The 15,727-nt window shown below is 41.0% G+C and overlaps 1 protein-coding gene across 1 annotated transcript in view; it reads right to left on the bottom strand.

The window, feature by feature from the left end:
- LOC129709722 (protein argonaute-3) overlaps positions 1 to 15,727 on the bottom strand; it is a 112,453-nt gene that overhangs the window by 35,919 nt on the left and 60,807 nt on the right. The window contains exons 6-7 of the mRNA XM_055656255.1: positions 6,670 to 6,804; positions 2,512 to 2,599 (exon numbers count right to left, since the gene is read on the bottom strand). Coding sequence (XP_055512230.1) covers positions 2,512 to 2,599; positions 6,670 to 6,804 — 223 coding nt within the window. The remainder of the gene's footprint in view (positions 1 to 2,511; positions 2,600 to 6,669; positions 6,805 to 15,727) is intronic.

A 15,727-nucleotide genomic window follows, 5' to 3' on the forward strand; every position in this document is an offset into this window, starting at 1 on the left:
TGGGAAACAATAGAAAAACACTTAATACAGGTGAACTGAAATCCAAATTCCCCAGCTAAGGAATACAATTGGAAGAAATTAGTGTAACCTAAATCTGCCATATTTCTATATAATCGTGCATGAAATCGTTTTCGCAAAAATTTGGCCTTTGGCATGATTTCACAACACATGGATCCTAATTTAGTCATATTAGCCCTGACCAAAGAGCTGATAGATAGATGAACAGTGTCAAATGCCTTTGAGTAAAAATTCAGAATTAGAGCTAGACAAAAGTGTTAGAGAAACTCAGCGGGTGCAGCAGCATCTATGGAGCGAAGGAAATAGTCAACGTTTCGGGCCGAAATCCTTCTTCAGACTGAATTAGAGCTGTTTTTTACCTTTGGATTATTCTTCTCTACAGTATTCAGAAATGCCCAAGTTATGATAAAGTGGTTAAGAAGGAACTGCAGATGCTGGAAAATCGAAGGTACACAAAAATGATGGAGAAACTCAGCGGGTGCAGCAGCATCTATGGACATCAGTCTGAAGAAGGGTTTCGGCCCGAAACGTTGCCTATTTCCTTCGCTCCATAGATGCTGCTGCACCCGCTGAGTTTCTCCAGCATTTTTGTGTACCTATGATAAAGTGGTGCCTTGTGACATTCCCCATCCTTTCAATTTATACATTTTAAAGAATCAATACATTTCAATTTCTCAGACTGATTGCAAAAATGTGGTATATTAAAAAAAAGAACATTCATGAAACCCAGAATGATCACAATTTGCCCAATTTTCTACACGTTTGCTTCATAAAATATACCCCAAATACTTGGGTTTAATAGCTGTTATTTTACTTTTATGTTTGTATTCTCTCTATTTAAAGAGATCTTGACCCGAGTTTTGCTATTAAATTCTATCAAATTATCTACAGCTATGAATAATAAAAATTACCAACTGAGCCCTGTATAATGTAAAAAAATAATGTATACATTATTTTGCATAGCCTAATGATGATAGTTGCTTTGGAAGACTAATAAGGAATACATATTAATTGTAAAAGCAGATGCAATTCTGAGGTTTTGCAATAGAATTTGAACTGCAGCTGAATTAATATTAAAGACATGAAATAAAATCCTTTGAATTAGGGGAACAATGCAACAGATTTTAAGTATACTCAGTGGGACAGGCAGCATCTCTGAATAGAATGAATGTATGACGTTTTGGGTCCAACCAGTCATGAATTTTAGTAGTAAGAATAAAGGCGTAGACTATTTTCTAAATGGGGAGAGAATTCAGAAATCGGTGGTGCAAAGGGACTTGGGAGTGCTGGTGCTGGATTCCCAAAAAGTTACTTTGCAAGTCGAATTGGAAGTGAAGAAAGCAATCTCAATGCGAGCATTTATTTCAAGAGGTCTTGTATACAAAAACAGGGTTGTAATGCGGAGGCTCTATAAGGTGCTGGTAAGGCTGCATTAGGAATATTGTGAGCAATTTTGGGCACCATATCTGAGGAACCATACTGGCACTGGAGAGGTTCCAGAGGAGGTTTACACGGATGATCCCAGGAATGAGTAGGTTAACCTATGATGAACGTTTGTCGGCACTGGGCATGTACTCAGTGGAGTTTAGAAGAATGAAGGGGGGACCTCGTGGAAACATGCACACTAGTGAACGGGTTGGATAGAGTGGAGGATGTTTCCACCAGTGGGTGTGTCTAGGACAGGAGGTCATAGCCTCAGAATTAAAGGACATTCTTTTACAGGACATTATTTGCCACAGAAGGCTGTGGAGGCCAAGTCAGTGGCTATTTTAAGGCAGTGATAGATAGATTCTTGATTAGTACAGGTGTCAGAGGTTATGGGGAGAATCAGGTTAGGACGGAGAGATAGATCAGTCATGATTGAATGGCGGAGTAGACTTGATAGGCCGAATGGCCTAATTCCACTCCAAGCACTTATGACTGTACGAGTTACTCCAGCATTTTGTGTCTATCTTCAGAGTAAACCAGCATCTGCAGTTCCTTCCTACGCAGGCTGTTAAGTATAACATATGGTTAATGCCTGCCCCAATGCCATGATTTAATGCGATTGCATTGATTTGCGACCTAGGAAGGAAGAGCTAATAACAGCAATTGCGAAGTACAAGTTTCTTACTAGCAAGATAAACTCCAGTGACATCATCAATATCAGAAGGGGTCCACAGCAAAAAGAGAGGTGCAGTTTCAAACAAGCCCGTGCATTACTTTGTCTGAAGAGTGATTATGATGGAAAATCTGAACCCAAACCTATAATGTGATTTTCTCCACGTCAGGGGTTTGAGTTAGCAATCCAGCCTGTGTAAATCGATACCCCTTACCTATGGCGCTCCAAGATGAAGACTTCATCACAGCAGCCAAACAGTGACAAATATTCAACTCAAAGAAAGATTAGTTTTCCGTAAAATATGCATCAAAAACGTAAATTCTATCCTATACAAATGTGACCTAGACTTTTGTATTTTCCTTCAAGTTTTGATATTAGGCCTTATAACTTACGTTTGATGACTGGCTGGTCGCCTGGTGACGTTGCACACACGGTACTTTCTCCTCATAGGTCCACAGTGAGTTACTTCAACTTTCAATCCTGTGAGAAGTTTGTCAGGAGAAGGCAAAATAGCAACTGTTACAAACCAATTTAACTGTAACCTCAATATTGGAAAATAAATGTAATCTCTCTCTTTCCTCTGAAACTATTTATTCATACTTGAGCTCTGCACATTTCAAAATCAATATCCCACCGATGCATCAGGATATATTTTCAAATCAGAAACACGCGTTAAGTCTGCAACTTCAGTTCACTTTAATTTATTGTCACGTATAATGAGGTACAGTGAAAAGCATTTTGTTGCGTTCCCACCAGTTAGCAGAAACACAACATATGATTACAATCGATCTATTTACAGATACATGATAAGGGGATAACATTTAGTGCAAGATAAAGCCACCAAAGTCAGAACAAGGATAGTCCGAAGGTCTTCAAAGAGGTAGATAGTAGTTCAGCACTACTCTCTGGTTATGGTAGAATGATTCAGTTGTCTGATAACAGTTAGGAAGAAACAGTCCCCAAATCTGGTGGTGTGCGTTTTCACAGTTCCATATCTTTTGCCTGATGGGAGAGAGGAGAAGAGGGAGAGGCTAGGGTGCGACTCGTCCTTGATTATACTGCTCGCCTTGTCGAGGCAGCAATCACTTTGCTTGGATTATACCACAGATTTCCCAACTGCCAGCGACAGATAAAAGAGCAGATATGTAGGAAAATCACAGAGGTTTATAATTATTCAAGAAGGAACTGTAGATGCTGGAAAATCGAAGGTACACAAAAATGCTGGAGAAACTCAGCGGGTGCAGCAGCATCTATGGAGCGAAGGAAATAGGTAACGTTTCGGGCCGAAACCCTTCTTCAGACTGATAGGGGGTGGCGGGGAGAAGGAAGGAAAAAAGGAGGAGGAGGAGCCCGAGGGCTGGGGGATGGGAGGAGACAGCTCGAGGGCTAAGGAAGGGGAGGAGACAGCAAGGGCTAACAAAATTGGGAGAATTCAATGTTCATGCCCACCGGATGCAGGCTCCCCAAGCGGAATACGAGGTGTTGTTCCTCCAATTTCCGGTGTTGCTCACTCTGGCAATGGAGGAGACCCAGGACAGAGAGGTCGGATTGGGAATGGGAGGGGGAGTTGAAGTGCTGAGCCACCGGGAGGTCAGGTAGGTTCTTGCGGACCGAGCGGAGGTGTTCGGCGAAACGATCGCCCAACCTCCGCTTAGTCTCACCGATGTAGATCAGCTGACATCTAGAGCAGCGGATGCAGTAGATGAGGTTGGAGGAGATACAGGTGAACCTCTGTCGCACCTGGAACGACTGCTTGGGTCCTTGAATGGAGTCGAGGGGGGAGGTAAAGGAACAGATGCTGCTTTTCTTGCAGTTGCAACGGAAAGTGCCCGTGGAGGGGGTGGTACGGGAGGGAAGGGAAGAATTGACAAGGAAGTTGCTGAGGGAGCGGTCTTTGCGGAATGCAGACATTGGGGGAGATGGGAAGATGTGGCGAGAGGTGGGGTCACGTTGGAGGTGGCGGAAATGACGCAGGATTATTTGTTGTATGTGACGGCTGGTGGGGTGAAAGGTGAGGACTAGGGGGACTCTGCCCTTGTTTCGAGTGCGGGGATGGGGAGAGAGAGCAGTGTTGCGGGGTATGGAAGGGACCCTGGTGCGAGCCTCATCTATGGTGGAGGAGGGGAATCCCCGTTCCCTGAAGAATGAGGACATTTCAGATGCCCTGGTGTGGAACGCTTCATCCTGGGAGCAGATGCGGCGTAGACGGAGGAATTGGGAGTGGGGGATGGAATCCTTACAGGAGGCAGGTTGGGAAGAAGTGTAGTCCAGATAGCCATGGGAGTCAGTGGGTTTATAGTGGATGTCAGTCAGAAGTCTATCACCTGCGATGGAGATAGTGAGGTCAAGGAATGGTAGGGAAGTGTCGGAAATAGTCCAGGTGTATTTGAGTGCCGGATGGAAGTTGGTGGTGAAATGGATGAAGTCAGTCAGTTATGTGTGGGTGCAGGAGGTGGCACCAAAGCAGTCGTCGATGGAACGGAGGTAGAGGTCGGGGATGGGGCCCTGGTACGTATTGAACAAGGATTGTTCGACGTACCCGACAAAGAGGCAGGCATAGCTGGGGCCCATGCGTGTGCCCATAGCTACGCCTTGTGTTTGGAGGAAATGGGAGGAGTCAAACGTGAAGTTATTGAGTGTAAGGACCAGCTCCGCTAGGCGGAGGAGAGCGTCAGTGGCTGGGTATAGGTTGCTCCTCTGGTCGAGGAAGAACTGGAGGGCTTTGAGGCCATCTTGGGGGGGGGGGGGGGAAATGGAGGTGTAGAGTGACTGGACGTCCATGGTGAAGATAAGGGGGTGAGGGCCTAGAGAGGGCCACAATCCGACCTCTCTGTCCTGGGTCTCCTTCATTGCCAGAGTGAGCAACACCGGAAATTGGACGAACAGCACCTCATATTCCGCTTGGGGAGCCTGCATCCGGAAGGCATGAACATTGAATTCTCCCAATTTTGTTAGCCCTTGCTGTCTCCTCCGCTTCCTTAGCCCTCGAGCTGTCTCCCCCCCACCATCCCCCAGCCCTCGGGCTCCTCCTCCTCCTTTTTTCCTTTCCTTCTCCCCGCCACCCCCTATCAGTCTGAAGAAGGGTTTCGGCCCGAAACGTTACCTATTTCCTTCGCTCCATAGATGCTGCTGCACCCACTGAGGGTTAAAATGAATAGGTTTTAGTAAGGGATTTCATCTTTCCCAGTATTAACTTAGATCAGATATTCCTATTGGTAAAGATTAGCCCAAAGGACTGAAGCAGATGAGATCCAAGGCAAGTTAGTAAATTGGATGCAAATTGGCTTAATAATAAAGACAGAGTGTGATGGTGGAGAGCTGCTTCGGTGATTGGGACCAGTGGTGTACCACAAGGATCGGTACAGAGGTGGTCGTGTATTATACATCAACAACTTATGCAACACTACATACATTAACAACGTAGATGGTGAGTGTAGAGGTATGATTAGCAAGTTACAAACAACATGAACATTGGTGTGATTGAGCAGGGTTGGCTTGGCCTTCAGAATGATATTGATCAGCCAGTAAATTGAACAGAACATAGGCAGATGTAATTTAATCCTGATATGGGCGTTATGAAGTATATAAAAAGTGTAGGACACCTGCCGTGAATGGTAGGTGCCCCACAGAGTAGAATGAAACAAAGAGACCCTGATGCGTAAACCCACAGATACTTCAGGGCAGCAGTGATTTGGCGATGAAGATGCTATACCGAATGCTTGCCTCTATCGAGATGAGAAAAATATTTTTCACACAGAGAGTGGTGAGTTTCTGGAACTCTCTGCCACAGAAGGTAGTTGAGGCCAGTTCATAGGCTATATTTAAGAGGGAGTTAGATGTGGCCCTTGTGGCTAAAGGGATCAGGGGGTATGGAGAGAAGGCAGGTACAGGATACTGAGTTGGATAATCAGCCATGATCATATTGAATGGCGGTGCAGGCTTGAATGGCCGAATGGCCTACACCTGCACCTATTTTCTATGTTTCTATCAGCAGAGTCTCAGAATGCAAGCGCAGGGTGGTCTTGGTACAACATTATAAATTGTTAGTTAGGCAACAATCGAAATAACACATGTAGCTCTGTGCTGTTACACTATAGGATTAATGTGACTGCACTGTGCAGGGTGCAGAGGAGTTTCAGCAGGATGTTGCCTGGGATGGAACATTTCAGCTATGAGGGTAGACTGGGTTTATTTTCATTGAAGCAGAAAAGGCTGAGGGGGGGACCTGTTAAAGATATTATAAGGGGGTATTGAGAGTAGATAGGAAAGCAGACATATTTAAAACCTGGGGGAATCATTTTAGTTACGGGACAATAAGTTTAGTGGGCAGCTGAAGTCTGGAATGCAGTGCCCAAGTTGGTGGCAGAGGCAGGTATCCGCACTATATTAAAGTTCATTGGATAAACACTGCCAATATATCTAGTACATTTATTTTATAAACTGACTGGAATAAAATACAATATAAATAAACCAGGAATGGCAAATAATAAATTTAAAATTCAACCATAGCCTGTTACTGAGTTGTTGAAAAGAAAATGTCTGCAACTTACCTTTTATCTCTTTGGTGAATTTGACACGATGGGAATCAGTCAAAGGTCGCGGTTGTTCATCAATATTATGTATGTCTAGAACTTCACACATGAACTGAATTACTGGCTGTGCTTTATAGAAAGCAGTGGCAGAAACTAAAAAGATAAAAAGGCCCAATTTAAAATGCTGTAATAAAAGAATAGAAAATGCACAGAAATTACTAAGATTCTCTTTGTAATATTAAGAAATAATATAAAAGAAACAAGTTCGAAATTTAAATGAGATTTGTCAGCTTTAAATTATTCTCCATCCCAACCAAATCATTCGCATTTTTATCTGATTAGTAGATTTCCACAAGGTCAGCATTGTCTTGATATTGTTTTGAAGGATTCATCATTTGTGTAAATACAGCTGCTCAAAGAGTACTGCAAATAGCTATTGATGAAATTCATATAAAAGTCTCATAGATCACTATTATTGCCGTGCAAATATGGAACATAATCCTGGGAAAAAATGAACTTTGCCTTAATTGGAAGCTTTGAGGTATTTCAGGCAACTGAATCAGTCTTCTGGTATGACTTAACATAAACTGCAGTTCTGTACTTCATATTAAGTATAGAACCAGCGTTTTTATTTGTGAAAGTACATGCTGGTACAACTGGCACCTCCAAAAAGTAAAATGGCAAGATTTTTTTTTCCGGTTATGTGATACGTATGTTTATTAATTGTGTATACCGGCACCTTTTTGTAACAAAAAAGCGCGAAATTAAATTTTATAACAAGGAATCGCAGATGCAGGTTTGCACAAAAGAACGCAAATTCTGGTTAACTCAGTGGGTCAGCCAGCATGTCTGGAAAAAAAATGGATCGGTAACGTTTCAGGTCGGGACCCTTCTACAGGCTATCTTTGACAATCTTTCATTCAATAAATTGAATTGAAAGGTGCAGCTTGGAAGCAGGAACTCCAACCAACCAAGTCCACATTGGGCAGTGATTATCTGTGTATAAAGACAGCTGTAATTTCTACATGGTGAAACCAAAATGTATAAAAATCGCCTTTATTCAAATCTGACAATGTGCACTTTAACCGTATGTGATTTTTTTAAATTACAAATCTCAAATTGTGGAGCACAGAGGCAAATAAATAAATGATGGGTCTTTGTCCCAAACATTATAGAGGGTACTGTACGTTATCCCTCTTCCGCATTCACTCCCTACACACTAGGGTCAATTTACAGAAGTCAATTAATCTACAAACCCCATGTCTTTGGGATGTGGGAGGAAACTGGAGCATCCGGAGGAAACCCAAGGGAGAACATTCGCACGGCACTCAGACAACACCCAAGGTCAGGATCAATCTTAGTCTCTTGCAGTGTGAGGTAGCTGCTCGACCAGGTGCACCACTGTGCCGCCCATTGCATGGAACAGAAGCAAAATCTAAGCACTGGATTTATTTTCACTCAAAAATGACATTATAGTTTGACTGATGATTTAAGAAGCAGCTGATCGAACAGTTACTACGCCTTATTGACTATCAGTGCTATTTTTTGCCAATTTTGACCGAGAGCAAAACTACCAGAAACAATATCAGGCAGCTCTGCACAGCTTATGATTGATAACCTTTGATCAGAATAACAAAATGTTAGAAATTAATTATGATTGCAGAGAAAGGATAGACAAAATGAAGAGAATGTCCGAAAGAGCGGAGATCAAGAAACGTTGAATAGCAAGTAGCGTGAGGTAGGTCAATTGCAGATGATTTGTTTGAAGGAGGTATCAATCGAAAATGAACGAGAACAATGGAAATAAGAATAAACAATTCTGAGACTGCAAGGCACAAAACTCTGCAGATGCTGAAAATCTGAATTAAAAGGGAATGTAAAAATACTCAGACCGGGCAGCGTCTGTGGAGAGAGATGAAATGAGCTAATGACTTTATGGTCTGGTATTTTATTTAATTCTTCACATGTTTAAATTATAATTTTTTATTCTTAATTGTTTACTGTATATCTTGTATATCTTGTTACTTGCGAGCAAAGCACCAAGGCAAATTCCTTGAATGTATACATTACTTGGCTAATAATTTTTTTAATTCAATTTCATCACAACTGACCAGATCTGACATAATCAAAAAAGGAAAACAATCAGGACAGGGTAATATCCGATTCACCTCAACCCCATTGAGGACATTGGACTCGGTCTATGGAACTGATTGAAGTTTGAACACCATCCACATCTTTTAAGGACTGAATTTCACAGACACTGAATAATCTTCCAATTTCAAAGCTAAAGGAGTCAGACAAGTGCATTGATTGATATCCTTTCAAAGCAGATGTTAATCTGAGGCCTCATCTGCCTTGACGGGTGCAAATGAAGATCCCACAAAGCTATTTGTAGAGCAGCAGAAACAATTTCCAAGTCTTCTGGTCACCATTTATCCCTAAAAAAGTAATAGCTAATCATTAATTTAATTCTTTATGGGATATTGCCACATTTCTGTACATTATCAGTGGTTACATTTCAGAACGTCTTAAATATCTATGAATGCACTTTAGAGTGGACTTTTTCTATTAATCCAATTTGGTGCTACATTAACAAGACTGGGGAAATTAATTCTATTTGATGAAAGACCTCTTTACTTTCAATTACTGAATCACACAATGGAATGAGTTACATTTCCAGGCAGCAGCCATCGCTGCAGGAAACAAATGTCATAGCTTAAATTACCTAATTTCACTATAGCAGTAATTATTCTCATTGGTCACAAGTACTCTAATACTGTTGCATAGATTCAAGTCTTCACCTCCACTTAAGTGTTTAGTTTCTTGCAAGGACTTGGCAATTGTTAGCGAGTTCATTGCGACTGAAATACAATTTGTAGATGTATTAGTGGTTTAAGCTGTTGGCTGACATATGTCTAGCCGTGCTTGGTTCCTGACACACAGATGTTCCACAATAAGGGTATATTTTACCAATCACTTAAAAAATCAGAAAACAAAATTACCAATTACTAGAGAACCAATTTCATTTGAATAAGAGCTATTTTGTGCAAGATCATAACTTATAAATGTTTGATGGGAAATGTTCAGTAACTATTACTATTGGTGTTTACCTCAGAAAATTATTTGATTCTTTTGGCAAAAAACTATATATATATATATATATACTCCAGATTTTCCAGTTCAGAGTAACTTCTGCTGGCATAGGGATATTAAAAAAATCTTTGACCTTGCTCAATAATGTGATCTGATCAATATTCCACCTCCAACCAATATCACAGCCAGACACAATGAATAATTTGTTAATTTACTGCTTTGGACCAATCCCGTTATGTGCATAATAGCTGTAAGATTTGGTTGTATCCCAAAATAAATGTACCACAGGAAGAACATAGAAATGTTTTGTGAGATGCAGGAAAGTGCATAGATGGAAGTCTTTCTTTTAACCATACAGGCTTACACATTTAGCCAAATTAGTTGTCATTTGTAGACAATATAGTACTTTTACTGTAAAGACATGAATCTTTTAAATAAACTCCCACAGTAAGTGGAAGCGGGAGGACACACAACACAGAAAATGCCCAGTTGCAAATCTTAATAAAAGCAGATATATTTTTAAGGTATGTAATGCGTCTTTTGTATGAGATAATTGCCAGAATGTCACAGCAGATATCCAGCAGTGCAGATGTACACCACAAGGTGATTATTTTGAGTGCTTCTAAGCAACATGCATTATTACAAAATCAAATATCTTTATTTAACAACTTGGAAAATTGTATTTCATAATCTCTCTGGAACCTAACTTTAATGCAGACAACACATTTGCACGGGAAAACCTTTCACAAGAATTTATGTTTCTCATAATTTATGCCATGTTCACAGATGTTCAAACAGTACCTCCAACCATGAAATTCAAACAGCTATCATGACCAAACGTTGACCCAGAATTGCTGGAGAAATACACAAAGCCCCATGCATGACCATCAAATTACAGAACTCTTCTATTCTATACTGTCAGCAACCATTGGAAACAGTTTCACACAACATCTGTTCTTGCTATAAAGTGTGGTTCTAACTGTTTACTTCACCTAATAGTACCTCCATCCATGATTGAGTTATAATCTGTATGTGTTAAGTCAACTCCCTCACCTGTCAATTTATCTGATGCAGTTGGATTATAAAGTTGCACTTTCTGCAAGGAAAGCAGGATAAAGTCAGTCTTAAGGAACAAGAAGGAAACCATCATCTTAGCAGATATGACAATGGTTTAACAAACTAATGTTTCAATTAGTTTCAATTAATCAATTATTGCCAAACAAGGATTGTATTTCTAATTACTTTTACTGTTATTCTCACTGATCTCAGATGTGCATTTTCTTAAAAGTAGATAATTGGAAGAATTGTGCACGAAAGAAGTGCAGATGCTGGTTTCAATCAAAGGTAAACACAAAATGCTGATGTAAGTCAGCAGTCTGTCCTGCCCCGCTGAGTTACTCCAGCATTGTGTCTATCATTGGAAGAATTGTTTGGAACATGCACATGTATAGCTCTTCCTAAAGTCTTTACTCAGGTTAACTAAAGTATATATAGGTAGTCCTTTCTATGTTATTCAGTTAATCAATACCGGTGCACAGATGTACAACTAGCTGGCAACTGCCAGAAACATGACCGATTCTGGAATACAAAAAGTATCACTTGGCTAGTCTCAGAAATTCTGCAAGCAATATTGTGGCTTTTTTTTTGCTATTCTGAGGTTGACATCAAAATAAATCTAAATTCTCAGCCACTGAAAATGACAAGATGTTAAACATCAAATTTGTGGTCTGTATTCAAAATGATCATGAGTGATATAATGGTATGTCAGGAAATAACATTACTTTCTGCACTATGTCTGTGCTCAAAACACCCACGTTTTTTCATATATTCTTTTATGTTTGAAGAAGTTGAATATAACAAAAACTAATTTTAAAAATCAGACATGAAATGAGCAAACCCAATGGAAAGAACCATAACCACATACATCTGTCATCACTGCAGAAGCATTCCATTTGAACAAGTCACACTTTCAATGTTTCCCATCAATTCCACATCCTCACCCACATCAGCTGATAACTAACATTGAGACAGAGCCACAGGGCAAACAATAACCAGAGTACACCAGTTTCTATGGAAGAACATTATTTCATGTATACCACATAAAACGGCATCTACTTGCCAGATTGGTGGCAATGACTCATGATCCGCCACAAAATAAATAACTTTATTTGTATAGCACTTTTCATACAATATTATTATTATGATTAAATAAAACCATTTGTATGTTATTTCCTTTCCATTAGTCAAATGAATACTCGTACAGTATACCAAATTATATGTGCGATACTGCTCAGCAGAATTGCCCAACTAGATTTCAGGAATCCATCAGAGGAAACTTTCATATTTCTTATTATAAAGGGCAATATCTCAGAATGTAACATAACCTGATGCAAGATATCATCTAACTACACTGCAGGATGGTATATATATTTTTAGGCCTATTTTTGGCAACATTGTTTACAATAAAATTCATCACGTAAAATTAAAATAAGTGCTGGATTAACATATGCAGACTGTGACTTAAATATCAGTGAGATTAATTTTAAACGTCTGGGCATTAAAGCTATTAAAACCCCTCTTGAAGTAATGCGTTATAAAATTAAGAAAAAATGAATGCCTTTTAGAAATCTAGAAAAATAAATCTTGTATAGTCATATTAAAAAAATTATATTGATAACAAAACACAACTGCAAAGTATAAGTTAAAAAATGTCTCATTTCCAAAATTCCTATCTGGTTTCCCCATTCACAGAACATAAAACATATTTAGTAAAATCACACAATCGGATAAGTGAGATCATGTCCTGACTTGATTTAATTATTGCCACTGGTAGTTTCTGTGAGTCATTCAAATAACTGAAAAATTCCTCACTGAAACATACTATGTATCATTTACACCAGACAACCACCACCATCTGACAGAAAATCTGCCAACCCTACATTTCAACTGTATTCACATTTTCCATCGGCAACCAAAATATCAAAGGACCAGAACAGTAAATTAGCTCTAATGTACAACAAATTCATAGTACAAACTTGTTCTTCAATTTATATATTCAGAAGATTGCTTACACATCTGCCCAAGAGTTGCTTTGTATATATGTCTGGACACCACAGCTTAAGATGATAATTTCCCATCAAACAGAAATGAAAATAAAATCCCAATACCTCCCAAAACTGGTGCATTAGCAAGATTTGCAGATATAAGCATTTTCCATTGGTTGGGAGACCAAAACTAGGGGACAAAGGCTAAAAGTTAGAGCCAGGCTGTTCAAGAGTGAAGTTAAGATAAACTCACTAAGGGTGATAATAATTTAAAGGGCATTTGATTCTGGGTTATATTTGAGAATGGCACATATTAAAACCCAAATATATTAAAGAATATCAGTTAAGGCCATATTGCTGGTGTTCTAATGTTTGCATTTGTTAGAAGGCATGACTAGAATAGTTATGACTTCAGTCACTGTAGGAATAGGCCCTAGGATGTCTATTCCAAAAAAACCTGAAGCAGAAATGTTCAAAATTAAGGTCTGAAGAAGGGTTTTGGCCCGAAACGGCGCCTATTTCCTTCGCTCCATAGATGCTGCTGCACCGCTGAGTTTCTCCAGCATTTTTGTCTACTGACCTCCCCCCATTGCGGGTATCTAATCTAAAGGATGTTCTGCCTCAAGAAAGCGGCCAATATCAAAGACACGCACCTCCCTGCCCACACTCTCTTCTCATTGCTACCCTCCGGAAGAATGTACAGGAGTCTGAGAACCATTACCTTAGGTTCAAGAATGTCTTTTTCCAAACAACCATCATGTTCTTGAATCACACTGCGCAATCTTAACCACAACCCTACTTCAGCACTGAACCACTCATGGGCTTTACACTACCATGATCGTTCTATGAACTTTGTTTTTTACATTATCATCATCTAGTTTACTTGGAATAACTGACAATTTTTTGTACAATAGATGATAGGTGCAGGAGTACGCCATTCGGCCCTTCTAGCCAGCACCGTCATTCACTGTGATCATGGCTGATCATCCACAATCAGTACCCCGTTCCTGCCTTCTCCCCATATCCCTTGACTCGGCTATCTTTAAGAGCTCTATCTAACTCTCTCTTGAAAGCATGCAGAGATACTTTTATTTTTGTAGTTGTCATGTATGAGATTCGTTGTTATACGGTCATATCCAGTACATGTGACAAATGGACACTCTTGTACCACACTGATGTCAACTTAGTGCTCAAATCCTGGAGGGGCAGTTGAATTTCATGAGCAAAAGTTTTGCATTGACAACCAGTAAATATGTTTATATATAAATTATACCCAGATTTAATAGAATGGATAGAGACCAATACAATTGAGAATGGGCCAAATTTCTGATTTAAAAGGTTTTGAGGAATTCCGATCCAATTCTTTTCAAGGGTAAGAAGGTCATGTCTGTAAATTAACGCAAAATAAATTGAGATGGAAGTTGAAGGTCAGCAAAATGTTTTGGTGCAAATGATAAATCAAATTTGAATGCCACCACTTTCAGATATCCAATGCACTCTGAAGTAGCAAACATCCTAGAATTAGGCTAAATGCCTCATGCTTGAAAGGTAAAAGGTGATGTAACTGGATTGTTACAGACAAAGTTCTTTTTGCTTCCAACTAAAAAAATTTCCTCAGTAATATTAATGCACTATAATAACGAAGTAAACTAAAAAACAATTAATAACAGCATTATTTTCAACTGTATTATACATTACGGTAAAATGTGACTTTCTAAGCACTTGGCATTTCTATTTGAAGGTTGGATGTTTTTTAAATTGTTGATTGAGTGAAAACAAGTGTTAAAATTATCAGGCTCTGTACACCTCATCTTTCTCATACCATTTTTCATTTGTGCATGCTACAGGTGCACAACCTTTTATCCGACGATCCAAATAACGAAAAGCTCCGAATAGCGGACATTTTTTCGGTCCTTGAAGAAAGGTCCTTGAAGACGTTCACCGAGGGCGGCCCGCAGAGGTGACAGCGGAACCTCCGGTCGGTCCTCGAAGAAAGGGGAACTAAATCCCCATTCATAAAAGAGAAGGTGAGGGTATATTGCGCGGGAGGGTTAATAATTTACAATCTGCTGCTGCCTGCCCGCTGAGTTAAAATGTTCCCACGGTAGACTCACGATACACAGTGTATCGTGAGTCTTGCTTCGGAACCTTTTAACTCAGCGGGCAGGCAGCAGCAGATTGTCGCTCCCTTCAGTTTCACCCCACCTACACCCCTCTGCTTCCCGGCCATGTGTGTGACCCCTTCCCTCCCCTCTCCAGCTCCTCGCCCATTGCACCAGCGCGGGGGCTTTGCACTGCCTTCACGTCGGAGCCAGTGCCAGTCACCGGAGACGTCAGGACCAACGGGACACCGGCCCACTGCAAGCACGGAGATCCCAGAGACCCACAGCCAGCAGCAGCCCAGCCCCGTTCCAATTCCAGAGGAACACGCTCCCCGTAGGGACAGAAGGTGATGGTGTGCAAGGTACGTCTTGGTCTTGGGGTTGCGGATGAGGGGGCGCAGCTCAGGCTGTGACGTCTCCGGCCACCGCCCTGTACAGGAGCTGAGACTGGGAACTGTGGGGTTGTTTGCAGTTGCAGAGGGAGGGGGCAAGGGCGGTAAAGTTCCCAGTCTCAGCTCCATTCCAGGGAGGTGACCGGAGACGTCAGGACCAACGGGACACCGACTGCAAGCATGGAGATCCCATAGACTCACAGCCAGCAGCAACTCTAGCCCAGCCCCGCTCCAACTACAGAGGAACCCGGGTTGCGGATGAGGGGGCGCAGCTCGGGCTGTGGGCGAACTGCCACTTGTCGCTGTAGCGGCGCATCGGGGAGCGGCTTCTGGTGGTCCTGACGTCTCCGGCCACCCCCCTGGAAAGGATCTGAGAGACGTCAGGACCACCAGAAGCCGCTCCCCGATGCGCCGCTACAGCGACAAGTGGCAGTTCGTCCACAGC

Source organism: Leucoraja erinacea, chromosome 26 (genome assembly GCF_028641065.1).
Source record: "Leucoraja erinacea ecotype New England chromosome 26, Leri_hhj_1, whole genome shotgun sequence".
NCBI classification, from domain to species: domain Eukaryota; kingdom Metazoa; phylum Chordata; class Chondrichthyes; order Rajiformes; family Rajidae; genus Leucoraja; species Leucoraja erinaceus.